The following is a 14,923-nucleotide window of genomic DNA, read 5'->3' as shown; positions in this document are numbered from 1 at the left end:
TCCACTTAAAGAAATCCCAATCCCTTCGAGCTACACGCTCTAGGGACGTTAAACTTGTCACCACAATAAACAGAACATGCTGGAGGGATAGATTCCTGTCCCAGAGACTTCCCATACTCTGGAACAAACTACCTATCTATATCAAACAAAGTTCCTCATTAGCACTCTTCAAGAAAAATCTTGATGATTGGATGGGAGATGGGAAATTCACCCCAGGGATCACTTCTGTGGCTCTGCTTGACAGGGGCACAGGAAAATAATTTTCTTGGGTGGCAAAAGCCAGGGTACCATTTGGCTCTGCTTATATAGGCCCTAGGACCAGTAGACTAGTACCTACCTATGTCTTCTGTGTTACCATGTTGCAAAGGTAAGTCACTTAGGTTTTGTTGATGAAGGCTAAGGTCAAAAGTAATTCTCATTTTTTTCTGTTAAGGTAATCGCCTACTTGTTGCAGATGGCCAGTGTATTAACAGAAATGAGATTATCAGAACTGATTTACTGGTGTTAGTGGTTTTTGGTCTTTATAATTTTTTTCTAATTTTGGACTGGTCACAGAGTTCTGTTTTTTCTAGAGGCTTCTGACCATTACTGGTGCATCTTTGTCCAGGCTGTTGCATTTTCATCACCAAAATGTTAACAAACTATTGCATTTCATAACACTTTACATATATTGCAGTGCAGTTAGTTTGCCATAGGATGTGAAATAAATTGCACTTCTCATGTTCTGGTGTTTATTCTCCTGTTGCATTTTTTATGGTTAATATACTTGCTGGAATACCACTCAGTGCCATCTGTATGGATATGGCTCTCTTGCCTAGTCCTCACATCCATGTACACAAATGTTTTACTTTATCGAAGTCTTGTTTTTTCTCTTACTGTTAAGCTAAATTGTATTTAGCTGCAGTTTAAAGAATGTTGTGTACTAGAAAAGAGCTAACACAGTTTACTTAAAAGGCATGTACCTGTAAAACTGGGTGTTGATAGCATGGTGTAAGTTGCTGTTAATTTTCATTTGAAACTGTACAGGCAATATTCAAGCACCACAAAACTGCCTTTTTTTAATGAGGGACTGTATTACATTAACTGATTTTAAAAAGCTTATAGGCATGCAAGTCATGTTTTTGAAAATTTGTTGCTAGCCATAGAATTTACAGTGGTTCCCGTAATGGGACAGACTTTCTCATTTTGGAAGCTTTATGTGAAGGGCTGTTTAAGCTGGGTTTTGTATGAAATTTCATGTTCCTTTTGGTAGCTTGTTAACAACTCTCTTTGAAACGTGATTTCGGTTTTGTTAAATTTTTAAAATAGCGTGCCAGAGATGCGTTTGGTGCACCCAGATGTCTCCATTGAAATGGAAGGATACAAGTTCAGCTGGAAAAGTATGGTTTATTCATATAAACTGAGGTTTCTAGGCAATCTTGCATCCTTCCATTGACTTCTCTAAAAAAGAAGTGAGAAATGTGCATGCCAAAGAATTTCTTGAAATTTACTTATGATTTTGATTTTTGGAGACTGAAAATTGTGGTGTATATAAGTACTGTAATTCAGATACGTTTTGTTTGTTCTCTTTTTGTTTCAGGGACTGTTTTTTTTGTTAGTGTGTGCAAGATGGTGGTTGTGCTTTTGGTAGCTGAGGCAGGAAGGCAGCTGAGTTATGGCGCAAACCATATCTACATAGGATGGGAGTTCGTGTCAGTGGTTTTCTTAGGGGTGATCATCCATGTCCTGTTTGGACACTGTTATACTTGGATCTTTGCTACGAGGCAGAATTCTGTGGAGCGTGCAGATGAAACCATTTTGCCAGGTAAGAGAAATAGCAATCTACTTTTGGCTTCACAAAAAAAAAATATTTTTTGCTCATCACCTACATGTTTACCATTGTTTGCTTTTTGGCAGTAGAGTACATATTAAAATAAACAATTTATCAGATTAGTGGGGGCTTACTGGCACCATCTACAAAGTGCCATTTTCATCTGTGCAGCATTTTTTTCAGGAATAATTTATTGATTTATTTTTGGTTAATGGAAATGAGATAGTGGATCCCCAATATCTCAAGTCCAGGTTTAGGCCAAAGTCATTCAATAAGGAGCAGTTAACATAGCATAGGTAGCAGCTGTAAGAAGTAGTTGGCAACAAGTGAAAGTAGAAGGGAAGTTCTTGTCCAGTGAAGAGGCGAGTACAGTATCTGGTGTTGGAGCAATGAAAGAACACCGGATGAAAATACAGCTCTAAGAAACTGTTTAGCTGTCGTTGCTGACACATTGAGAACTGAATAGAAAGGACTTTTTCAGTTATCCGGACAAGTAAAAACATGGAGATGGCATACACAATGCGCATTGCAACTGCTGGGATGGGCAGTGAAGATAAAGCTGACCCTTCTGAGCTTGAGAATCCTTTAGTGCAGGGGGTGTCCAACAGGTATCCTTAAGACCACAATCCATCCCACCGAAGCATTTTATCTGGCCCTTGGTATGTCCTGTAAATATTTTGAGGGGACATGCATGTTGGACATGGTAATGTAAGCCCCCTAAACCATGCAAAGTATGGTAAATGTCCCCTTAGCGATTGCACACCCTTGCATTAGAGGAATGTAGCAGTGGGTGATGTTTTGTAGTCACAGAACAGTAATTAGCCATGGGAGGTAGTTGTGGCTGATTTGCAGACTTGTTTATTAGTTAAGTAAGGCATCCGGAGGGATTTTATGTAGGGTGCTACGGAAATGAAGAGCGATATCATTTGCAGCGCTAATGAGTTAATATTCCTCATCAGTGAGGTGACCTTCTGTTGAATTTTGTAAGGCTGCTGTTGCAGTGTCTACACTGTTAAAGGCTTGACAAATAAGCAGGTTGTGGGAAAGTGGATGATGAGAGGCTTAAGGTAAAGACATATGAGTGTTTACTTTAATACCTTTAAATTGCGTGTCTTGAAAAGAAGTGGCCTTGGGGATAAACACTGCTTGTTTAATGTTTTTGCAGACTTAAATATGATGGAGTGTTGCATTGACCAGAAAATTAAATGTTTAGAGGGAAGAGAGCCCAACACAAGACTTGAAAGATGGACTAGAGAGAGAGAATACCTGAAAAGGGACTTGTTAATGGCAGTTGTTGGTAGATGCTTTGAGTACCTGTCAATTGAGAGGAGATAGTGATAGGGTTTGACAATGCATGAAGGAGATGCAGGGTCACCCTAGCAGAAACTCAAATTCACAGGCTAAGCTGAATGTTAGAATTTGGGGGAAATGAACCAGATTGTTTTTAACCTGCCATTTTCACTTTGTGCTACTGAATGTTTGCAGCTATGTGCGTGTTTATGTAATGTATGTGTTCTCTTCTGGAGAGTCCTTTCCTCAGTCAATTATGTGCTGAATTACTTGTAACAAAAAATGTTTCACCTGTTTACCTGTCTTTTGCAGTCTGCAATATGTTTGAGTCCCATGTTCTTTGCTTGTTAAGTCAAATGAAAATTATGAAGCAGGGAATAAAACATCGCATCAGATAATTGATGTGATGTAATTTTCATTCATTCCTCAACATATGGGTCTTTGATCCAACCCTCAGATCTGACACTGCCAGTCTCTTTAGATTCTTGGATCTGACTCTTGAGCTCCTCCCTTTACCCATAATGCCCCTAACTTACCATATTAGAGCGGCAAACGGATCTGAGATGATGATTAAGTCGGGATTGCGATCTCTTAAGGCCTAGGGTGCCTTGCTAGGTTTTGTGAGTAGAGAGTTGTTTTTTTCTTTCTGTTGTCTGACCTTTGATATATATTTCTGTTTAGTCTTCCTTTACTCTTCCTTACCTTCAATTTTCTGTTTAGATAACTTAATTGTACCATCTTTGGTACTAAGCCTTCTTTCTACCGTTTGGTATTCTTCCCTACCATTGTTGGTATTTAATCTTTTCCTTTATCTTTCTAATAAATAAATAACAAAAAAAAAAAAAATTTCCGGTAGAGTTTCTCCCTTTTCCTCATTTGCTAGCATTTGGTTGTTGGTATGGCTGAGAAGCCAACCGATTTTAAGAAGTGCACTTGCTGTGGCAAATTCTGATGCCCACAGGTGAGTGCGTATATTGTTTGGGCCCTTCTCACTTACAGGTGTTGAGAGAGATCTGTGCAGGCTTTAATTTAAGGGTAATCAATGATGAACAGAATAAGTTGGTCCTGAAGGGTGTTTCGCCAGCTTCTTCCTCCTTTGTTTCTACTTCTGGGACACAGCCTCCTTCACTAAAAAGCATAAGCCATCAGAGCTTAAGGAACACAGTAAGTGTTGTCTTTCATGGTCCCCTGCTCAGAATTCAGAGCTGCCCTCCAAAATCCAAAAAGTGTCTGAAAGACTCCCTCTGTGGTTAGGTCTCCTTGGATCCGGAGCCTGACATTTTCTCCAGAACCTCTGTCTCCTAGACATAGGCCTCAGTTTCTGCAGGAGACTCCTAGGAATTCATCCCATCCTCCTCCTACAACTTCTTCACTCAGGTCCTCCTGTAGTTTTTCCAAGGCGGATGTGGTCTGGATGTACAGAAAATTTCTGAGTACAAATCCAGATGAGGGTGGTTCCTGTTCCCATTGGATCTATAAGCTTTCAGCCACCATCTCACCCCATTGTAACTCCTTCACCAATTCAACCCATAGTTTCTGAGCCTTTGGATCAGAGAGCACCAAGAGTTGAGGTGTCTGATGTGAGGATACCACCTTCTTCAGATCTTTGTTCCTGACCCACTGTGCGCCAATCTCTACTGATTAGTAAGAGTCTCAGAACTGAAGTGTCGGCAAAGGATTGGGGGGGGTGGTTTGACTTTGACTCCAAGGTTTTTGGAGCAGTTGCTTCCCCTCAGAGCCTCAGCACTGGACAGCTCTGGTCCGATACCCTCCTTGGAGTGGAGTTCTGGGAGGGTTGGAGAACTGGCTGAGCTGAGAGCTTTGGCTCTGGTAAGGTTGGTTTCTGCCTCTCCTGGACACTGCCAGTATGCCTTTGAGGTAGTGGAAAAGCTGTTCTCCTGTCCTGGAACCCAAGTCAAATGCACCTGCGTATCAATCAAAAAGAAATGTTAGCTGTACAGAATGCTCTGACAGCCTTCAAGGACCACATTCTTCCAGGACAACTTTTGGTAAAGATGGACAGACACCACTGTTATGTGGTATATAAACAAGCAGGGGGGTACACATTCTTACCCCCTCTGCAGACTAGCCATAGCATTTTGGAATACAGCCTTGCGCTACCAAGTGCACCTACAAGCTCAATTCCTGCCTGGAAAATTAAATACACTGACTAAGCAAAAACCTCATGGACCCACACAAGTGGAAACTGGAACAAAGGATTTTCAACATGTTTACAAGCAAATGGGGGAGCCCAAATATAGACCGGTTTGCCTCTCCCCAGAACTACCAATTGGACAAATTTTGAACAAGGACTCCCCACAAGCAAGCCTGGAAAGTGGATGCTCTGTCCTTCAGCTGGAAAAACCTATCAGTCTGTGCCTTCTCCCCTCTGCCTCTGCTTTCCAAAGTACTACTAAAAATCAAATGGAGCAAACCAAGGATGATTTTGATTGCAACAGACTGGCCACACCAACACTGGTACCCCCTCCTGCACAGTGTATCACGGTTATCCACATGGCACCTGCCTCAGACTCCTTCCCTGTTGTCTCAGCAGGAGAACCAGATTCTGCACCCTCCGCTTCTAACACTGAACCTTGCAGCCTGGCTAATTACATAATCTCTCCTCTACCATCCCTCTAAAACTGTGATGGATATCATTTTAAGGCAAGGAGGCCTAGTACTAGAAAATCTTATGCTGAAAAATGGAAAAGATTCTGTGCCTGGAACTCATCTCAAGGGATGAGCACAGCAGCGCCCAGTTTACCTCTGATTTTACAATACTTAACTGGGATGCTTCACAAGGGCCTGTCTTTTTCCTCAATTAAAATCCACGCCTCAGCCATTTCAGCTCATTATAGCACAGAACCTCCCCTCTTCTCTCATCCACTGCTCAAGCAGTTCCTCAGAGGGGCCAAAAATTTGAGACCTTCCAGGAGAGCTCCAACCCCAGCCTGGGACCTTAACTTTGTTTTAGAGAAACTCACTCTACCTCCTTTCGAGCCAGCTGCTACTGCAGACTTAAAATTTCTTTTTTGGAAAACAGCTTTCCTTTAAGCAATCACTTCAGCTAGAAAGGGTGTCTGAATTACAGGCCTTTATGGCAGTGGAGCCTTTCATCTTTCATGCGGACAGGGTGTCCCTCATAACCAATCCATCCTTTATGCCCAAGGTGGTATCCAGTGTAGCTCTTAATTAGTCTATTCATTTGCCAACCTTCTTTCCCAATCCACAGAACAAAGGGGAATGGATACTGCATTCCTTGGATGTGCATAGACAACTTGGATTCTACTTGGACAGGACTAAACCTCAAAGGAAATCTGAATAACTGCTGGTGGCATTTGCTGCAGGGGCAGAGGGGAAGGCTATTTCAAAGCAAACCATTTCTAAATTGATAGGCCATTGCATTCATTTCTGCTATAAGCACCATGGAAAACCTGTCCCCCCAGGGAATCAGACCTCACTCCACCAGGGCTGCATCTACCTCTACAGCCTTTCTGAGAGGCGTCCCTACTAGGGAAATCCTATTCAAGACTTTCCTGGTACCCAGAAAAGACAACTCATGGCGTCCTATCCTGGACCTCTCTATTCAACACCTTTTTGGTAATTCCAAAATTCAAAATGCTAACTCTTAAACAGCTTCTTCCTATGCTAGCCAAGGATGCCCGGCTGGCAACCTTAGACTTAATAACTGATATGCACGGAATCCCCAATAAGTGCTCGCTCACCTTAATACAGCAAATGGAAGAACACACTTCGTTCGTTAAAATTCAGCTGTTTAATGCCCAAAACAGGATAAAAATAGTAGTAAATACATCCAACGAAATCAAGTTGAAGCCAAAGTATTCAATAATCCATAAAAATAGGAAACATTGGTTAAGCGCTTTCACCCAAATTTCGGGCTTCTTCAGAACACTGTGTAACAATGTAATATGCCTTAAATAGGTTTTTTGGTGCCAAAAATGTTTCAGAATATTAAAGGGACAGTGCCCTATAGTTATGTTTAACATAAATGTTTCCATTAACTTCAGTTCCCTAAGCGATCACTATTAGTATAAAGTACCCCTAAAAGAATGCTCAGGTCTGACGTTTTGTCAGGGACACAACTAGTAAACTGCATGGAAAATTATTCAAATAACATCATAAGCCTTCGATGATGCAAATAACATATTTACCATTTGTCAAAAACATAATATCACATAACGATCTATCCATTTCTAATAAGATGTGCTAAAAAAAATAACCACTAACAATTGATATATTTCTAAAAAATATATATATTTTTAAATATATTTTTTGATAAAAAACTTAGTTAAACCTATTGCGCTTTTAGAAGTATGCGCTAGTTTTTTATTATGTGTGCAATCGAGCCCTCCCAGCTCGTTCTACTAAAATTCAAAAACCTCTAAATATATATTGGCCCTGAGGAGCCTATAAAAACACAAATAAAAAAATAAATAGAGCAATATGCTAATTTTAACCATAGATGACATAAATTGACAATTTATACATGTCGATAATATATATGAGAGTATATAATCTGACATGTTGGGTCCAAGACCTCTCGACAGTGCTCGTTATCTTTTTATTTTCTTTTTAATATAGGTAGATGCATCCTGTTAATATTAACTTGACTAATACAGCGTGCTACTAATGGCTGCTGCCCATTTGTGTTCTATTGCGAACCAGTGATAATACTTAAAAGTTCGTTCTGTCACTATTCCTACATAAAGTAATAATTGTACATTCATCCTACACCGCTTACCATAGTAGATGTACATTTAATATGGCTCCCAATTATGTATTGTCATACCTATGACTAAACTATGTCATTTGAATACTATGTCAAATGTTCTGGGTTCAAACGAAAAGCGAATGTAGGCAATAATATAGACATTCAAAAATTGCTATTAAGTATGTATTGAAAATAAAACTATACAAAATGTTATACAACAATTTGTATCCTCTTTATACAATGAATAAACAGTAATACCCTTAAAGAATGTAGTTATTCCTCCAAGGGAATAACTGTCCAGCATAAATGAAAAAAGTGAAATGATAAGTAATCGGTAAACTGAATAATATTAAAATGTGAAATATATACAAGATATAAACAAAATTTTTTGTCCTAAATTATAGTATAATTATAATTCGAATAAAATGTTGAACAATTCAAATTAATCTTACCTAATAGGAATATATATATATATATAATCTAATGAAAATTGACTGAATAGGTTTCATTGGGAAATTAATGTAATAATATAGGTTTTAATGAAATACTGTCATTTAACCCAGGTGTAGTGGTGGCATCCAGATAGATTTGCCACCATATCTCCTTAAATAGTAGGTGTGTTTTAAGATCACCCCCTCTGGGATCAACTTTAATAATATCAATTATTGCAAATTTAAATCCTTTAGTATGCCCTTGGTTTCTACGTGTCTTGACAAGGCGTTGGTTAAATCCTTCTTCCTAATTTTGTAAATGTGTTCATAAATGCGTTTATTTAAACTCCTCTCTGTCTTTCCCACATAGAAACAGTGGCATTGGTTACAAGTCGCTAAATATACTACCATTTTAGAGTTGCAGTTACCCTTTAAGCACTTTATTTTGGTTCTCATAATATTTTGTAATTTAATTTCCTTAGTGTCATTAATATAATTACATTGACTCCAACGTCCACATTTCTTGGTATAATTTTCTATTGAATTGTTAATCTTCCTGTCATATGCTGTATGTTTTTGCAATAACATTTTTATATTATTGCCCATTTTGTAGACAATTCCTGGTTTCATTCCCATTGCTTCTGATAGTATAGAATCACCTGTTATTAAATACCAATATTTAGTCAATAAATCGGTAATATCTCTGGATATGGGACTGTATAACATAATATATGCTCTCTGATGGTTGGTATTGATGTTTTTACCCGCATTAATGTTCGTACCAGTGGGGGGTTCTCCTAATGAGTGTCTCCGTAATCTTAATAGGGGTTTATATTTCTTCCCCCATTCATCCAAAATATATTTGGTCACATTGTCCATCATATCAACGGGGTATCCTCTATCTTTAAACATGTTTGTTATATTATTTAATTCACAGACCAGGGTATTGAGGTCAGATGTCATTGTGCAGGCCCTGATACATTGACCCTTAAAAATATTATATTTAAGTTTGGTGGGATGATAGCTATTATATTGTAAATAATCATTTGAAAATGTATTTTTCCTAAGTATTCTGGAATGTAATTTTCCTTCATGTTCGTAAATGTAGGTATCCAAATGGGCTATACCAGTGGTATTGTATGCATAGGTGAATTTTAAAAAATCATTACTGCCATTTAGGAACTGCATGAATTGTTCCAATTGTTCAATACTAGAATTCCAAAGGATGTAGATGTCAAGAAATCTAGAATGATACTTGATGTGATGAAAATATGAACTGGGGAAAAGTGTGTTCAGTTCCCAATCCAACATGACCAGGTTGGCAAAGATGTGAGCACAAGCTGCTCCCATAGCTACCCCCTTGGTCTGTTTGAAGTGTTCCCCTTCATAGTAGATGAAATTGTGTTCTAATACAATATTCATGCACTCGGTGATTAGGTTGATTTCATCCCATTTCAGATCAGAAAATCTTCTAATACTATTGGAAATCGCCTCAAGTCCTTCCCCTTTGGGTATGCATGAAAATAAATCCATCACATCTATGGTGACAAATAACCATCCCTTGTTAAATTTTTCAATAGGATATACCTTCAAAAATTCCCAAGAATCTTTCACCATATGAGGTATTTTATCATATATATGTTTGAGTCTCACATCTATATATTTTCCTACTGGGAATGTTTTCGATTCACTTCCACTTAGACCTAAAGGAAGCTTACCTGCACTTCCCAATAAGGGAATCTTATCAGGCTCCATGCACTATCAGTTCTCTGCACTTCCCTTTGGCTACTGCGCCCAGGGTATTCACAAAGTGTCTAGCTCCAGCCATTGCATTTTGCAGGCATAGAAAGGCCCGACAAAATATTGAGCCCCCCGACATTTAGAGCTTTTTGGAGTAAAGGTTCCCTGGTTGATGCCATGGTGGTGGCGGCCACAAAAAAGGAACTCGCCCAGGAAAGTTTCTTGGTCCAACCCCCCAGACAAGGAGTCCAGGGCAATGGACCGTCTTGGAAAACGGACTTTTGCTTCAGCTACCTTTACTTATAAGGGTGCTGAATTACTTGTCCCACATAATTCGACTGCAGCAGGACCTTGTGAAAAAGTACACGGTCTCCCCCGGTGTCCATGTCTGCCGAGGATAAATGGACCTTCTCTGCTCATATGGCCACTCTCAAGTCTGTTTCCAATATGTCCAGGCATCTACTCTCTCATGCCACCAAGGGAGCCGCTAGGGCTAGCGGGTCCGGTATCCCCTTAAGGCGTCACGCCTGGCTCTGTCTTTGTGTTTTCTCGGAACCCTTCAAGGCGTCCTTTGCTAACGCACCCTTTGGTTCGACCCTGTTCGGGAAGATTGTCCGCGATATGCTTGTCCAGAGAAGATTGTCCACGATATGCTTGTCCAGAGCGAGAAATATGGGAAAACGCTGTCAGCCATCGGGATCCACTTCTCTAACCCTCAAAGGTCCTTTTCCAGGAGCCAGTGAGGGCAAAAGCTGTGATTCCAGGACTGCTGAGATTTCCGGAACGCTTAGGACTCCCACCCCCACTCAACCCCCCCCCCCAGAGGCAGTGGAGGACAAGATGGATGCCGGCCCAGAGGCAGAGGGGGGCCGAAGAACTTCGGGTCATGGGAACCATTTTCAGATCCCTGAGTAGTTGCCCGACTGCTCCTCTCTGGAGGCAGTCGGGGGGGGGGGGGCGGCATTTTTCAATGCACCTAGCCCAATGGGAGTCCATCACGACAGATCGCTGGGAGCTTCGAATAATATACAGAGGCTATTCTATTCCCTTCACAAACAAGCCCCCTTACACAAGGCACTTTCTGGACATCCCACCCACTCAGAGGGAGGCCACGGCTTTGGAAATTCAAAAGCTGCTAGAAAAAATAGCCATCCAGCAGGTGCCCCCAGACCAGTCCCGATCAGGCATCTATTGCAGATTCTTTTTGGTGCCAAAAAAGACGGGACCTAAGGCTAATTCTCAATCTATCAGCAATGAACCTGTTCATTGCCAAGGTAAAGTTTTGGATGGTCATGCTTCAATCCATCCTGCCCTTCTTACAGGAGGAAGACTGGTTGTGCTCCATAGACCTCAAGGATACATACTACCATATCCTGATGGACAGGCGATTCAGGAGGTTTCTCCGCTTTCGGCTAGGGGCCAGTCATTATCAATTCAGGGTCCTACCTTTCGGTCTCACCACAGCCCCCAGGGTGTTCACCAAGATCATGGCAGTTGTAGCGGCCCACCTGAGACTTCAGGGCATTCAGGTCTTTCTGTACCTGGATGACTGGCTCCTCACCGCTCCCACCAGGCATCTACTCGTACTAGCCAGAGATTTGTTTCTCCGGATATCACCTCGGTTGGGGATCACCATAAATCTCAGGAAGTCTTCCGCATAACCTGTAAGTGTTAGACTTCATAGGGGCGAGAATAGATTCTCTGCAGGCCAGGACTCCAGACAGACTGCACAGCCTGGCACTTCATGTGTTAGCGCTTCTGCAGTCCCCTGCCCCCCAGCAGAATTAATCCCGAGAGCCTTAGGGTCCATGGCAGCAGCTATCAACCTGATCCCTTGTGCTCGTCTGCATATGAGAGTATTACAGTGGACTTTGCAAGTTCAGTGGTCTATACTACATCAATCTCTAGATTTTCCGATCCCTCTGAGCTTAGTGTGCAGAAATTCTCATGTGGTGGCTCCGATCCTGGGATTTGCGGGAGGGACACCCCTTTGTTGCGCCCCAACCCAAAGCCATGGTGACCACGAATGCCTCCCGCCTAGGGTGGGCACTGTTTGGGCAGGACTGTCCAAGGCACGTGGACTCAGAGCGAGACCATTCTGCATATAAATGTTCTAGAGATGAGAGCGGTCCTTTCAGCGTTGCAGACCCCTCATGCTTATTTTCCTCTGGGAACTATTACAATCCAGTCAGACAATATGTCAGTGGTCTGGTATATCAACAAACTGGGGGAACCAAGTCTTATCCCCTTTGTCGAGAAGCCATGAGTGTTTGGGAATGGGCAATCTCCACCAACCACTTTCTGATAGCAATGCACATTCTGGGTCAGTCCAACATCTTGGCAGACATTGAGCAGAACTATCCTTTCTCCCTACGAGTGCTCTTTGAACCCTTGTGTAGCGGCACAGATCTTCCTCAAGTGGGGTCAGCCTTGCTGTGATCTCTTCGCATTGCCATCCGGTGCGAAATGCAGCGAGTTTTTCTCTCTAATTCCTCTGACGGGAAGCCCCCAGAGACGCTCTTGTTCATGTTTGGCCACCCAGTCTTCATGCGTATATCCCGCTCATGACAACATTCTTACAGAAAGCTCGTCGGTTGGGGAGCAGAATTATCCTCATAGCCCCATTCTGGCCTCATCAAGTCTGGTTTCCCTGCCTGCGGTCTCATCTCATAGCTCCACCCTGCATCTTGGATCACATTCCGGATCTGATTTGTCATCCCTCGGGAATGCTTCCTCCGAATCTGGACAGCCTGAAGCTCGCAGCTTGTCTGCTCCAGTTCCCCTAGTTGCTAGGACTCTGGTATCTCTTCCTCTGTTAAATCCATCTTTGTTGCAGCACATAAATCCTCAACCAGGAAAATTTACTGTAGCAATTGGAGATGTTTCTCCATTTGGGCTTCACAGAGAAATCTGGATCCTTTTACCGCTCCGATCCCAGTGGTATTACACTTTTTGTCTCGTATATCTTCCAGCAAGGAACCAGCTCTTCCACAGTGAAGGTCCAGCTGGCGGCTATTTCCCATTTCCTTGTAGGGGACAATTTAGGCTCTCTCACTGCTGCCAAAATTTGTAAGACCTTTTTGAAAGGCACTTTTCTTCCGAGACCTCCTATTAAGAATCCGTCCCCGTCGTGGGATCTGACTTCGGTTCTTCATACCTTAGTTGCACCTCAATTCAAGCCCTCTGCATCAGTTGACTTAAAATTCTTGTCATGGAAGACTGCTTTTCTGGTAGTGATCACCTCAGCCAAGAGAGTGTTGGAGCTTCAGGCTGTTTGTATGAAACCCCCATATCTAGTGTTTCATAAGGATAGGGTGTCTCTCAGGACTAATCCGTCTTTTCTCCCTAAAGTTGCTTCTGAGACAAACATTAATCACTCTATTAATTTGCCTGTTTTTTTCCCCTAATTTTCAGAACAAATGGGAGTACAAACTTAATTTGCTGGATGTTCACAGACAGTTACGTTTATTTGCACAGGATGAGTCTTTCGTAAATCTGATCAACTTTTTGTTTCCTTTGCTAAGCCTTTTCTAGGGAAACCAGTTTCAAAGGTGACTCTCACTATGTAGATTTCCCTTTGTATCCTACAAGCATATAGAGAGCTTGGTTTACCAGAACCAGTAGAAGTTCATGCTCATTCTCCGTGTTCTATGGCAATGTCTACTGTATTTTGGTCTTGAGTTTCCTTGGAGGACATTTGTTCAGCAGCTATCTGGGTGTCCTCTCACACCGTTATTACTCATAAACTGTGGATTTGGTGTCTAGGGGAAGGGTTTCCTTTGGCTCTGCAGGGCTCTGGAATATCCTTCCTTAAGGGCCTCCCAAGATTTCGGGTAGCTGGGGACTGTCCCACAGGTTGCTTATCAAATTAAGTTAACTACTTCAGATAAAGAAGTTATGTACTTACCATAATGTTCCATCTGAGTAGGTAAACGTCATTTGTCAGCATCCATCCCTCCCTCTCCCTGACCTTGGCAGTTATTTCTGCTGAGCTTGATGTTTGTCCTTGCTACAGGGGTCTCAGGTTTTAGTTTTTTGGTTGTCACATGTGGAGTGGCAAACTCGATCTGAGGATTGGCAGGAGGTTGCAGTGTAGTATGGGTAGGGGGAGGAGCTTGGAGCTCGGATCGTTTAGCTTGGTATGCTGCCGGCTCGGATCAGTGTCTGATCCGAAACCCACAGGTTGCTGACAAATGAAATTTACCTACTCAGATGAAACATTATGGTGAGTACTTAACTTTTTTTTTCCTTCCATTTCAGAGACCGGAGCACAGCAGTCTCCAAACAGACCATTTCCTGTTGGATAAAGAAAACCATCTCTTTCTGCTCCTCATACCATGGAAAAGACCTGAATCGGGGCTCATTCTACTAGAGCAGTAGCTTCTTCCAAAGCCTTCCTCAAAGGCCTAGACATGGCTTCCTTCCTTGAAGCAGCCACCTGGTCCACTGTACTGGAATCCGCTACCTGTACCTCCAGCCTTCCTGTGCTGTGGTACTCTCCCACAGTAAGAATACTGCAACATAAGAATAGGACATAGAATAGTTGTGTAAAATCTCATCATAACCATAGATGTCCTTATCTTCCATGTTGCAGTATTCCTTTCCCTCCCTCCTGACCCCCTATTTTCATATCTACAGGTCTGGTGGCTTGCACACACCCCTGCCGGCACTAGGGTAATTTTTGGACAGGCTGTGGCATTCCACCAGTCTGAAGGACATCTTTTGTCATCTCCTGGGCTACTGTCCGACTGGGTAGTTCTGAGATCTGTGCGTGCAGACGTCTCATTTAAGGTGCCTGGTTTATGGCCCTGTGTGGGATATCCCACACACCAACATCAACAATCGGGCTAAAAGCTTTTGTATAGGAGCTGCTGTTCAGGTCGCCTGAGGTGGAGGATCCCACTGTAAGAATACTACAAC

At 42.0% G+C, this 14,923-nt stretch overlaps 1 protein-coding gene across 1 annotated transcript in view; it reads left to right on the top strand.

The window, feature by feature from the left end:
* LOC122792717 (ankyrin repeat and LEM domain-containing protein 2-like) overlaps window positions 1-14,923 on the top strand; it is a 227,586-nt gene that overhangs the window by 54,847 nt on the left and 157,816 nt on the right. The window contains exon 3 of the mRNA XM_044060301.1: window positions 1,580-1,804. Coding sequence (XP_043916236.1) covers window positions 1,580-1,804 — 225 coding nt within the window. The remainder of the gene's footprint in view (window positions 1-1,579; window positions 1,805-14,923) is intronic.

The sequence above is a fragment of the Protopterus annectens genome, chromosome 2.part0 (genome assembly GCF_019279795.1).
Source record: "Protopterus annectens isolate FY-2018-M chromosome 2.part0, PAN1.0, whole genome shotgun sequence".
In the NCBI taxonomy this organism is placed as follows: Eukaryota; Metazoa; Chordata; order Ceratodontiformes; family Protopteridae; genus Protopterus; species Protopterus annectens.
The sequence above is the reverse complement of the archived record's forward strand: the minus strand, read 5'-3'. Positions and strand labels throughout refer to the sequence as shown.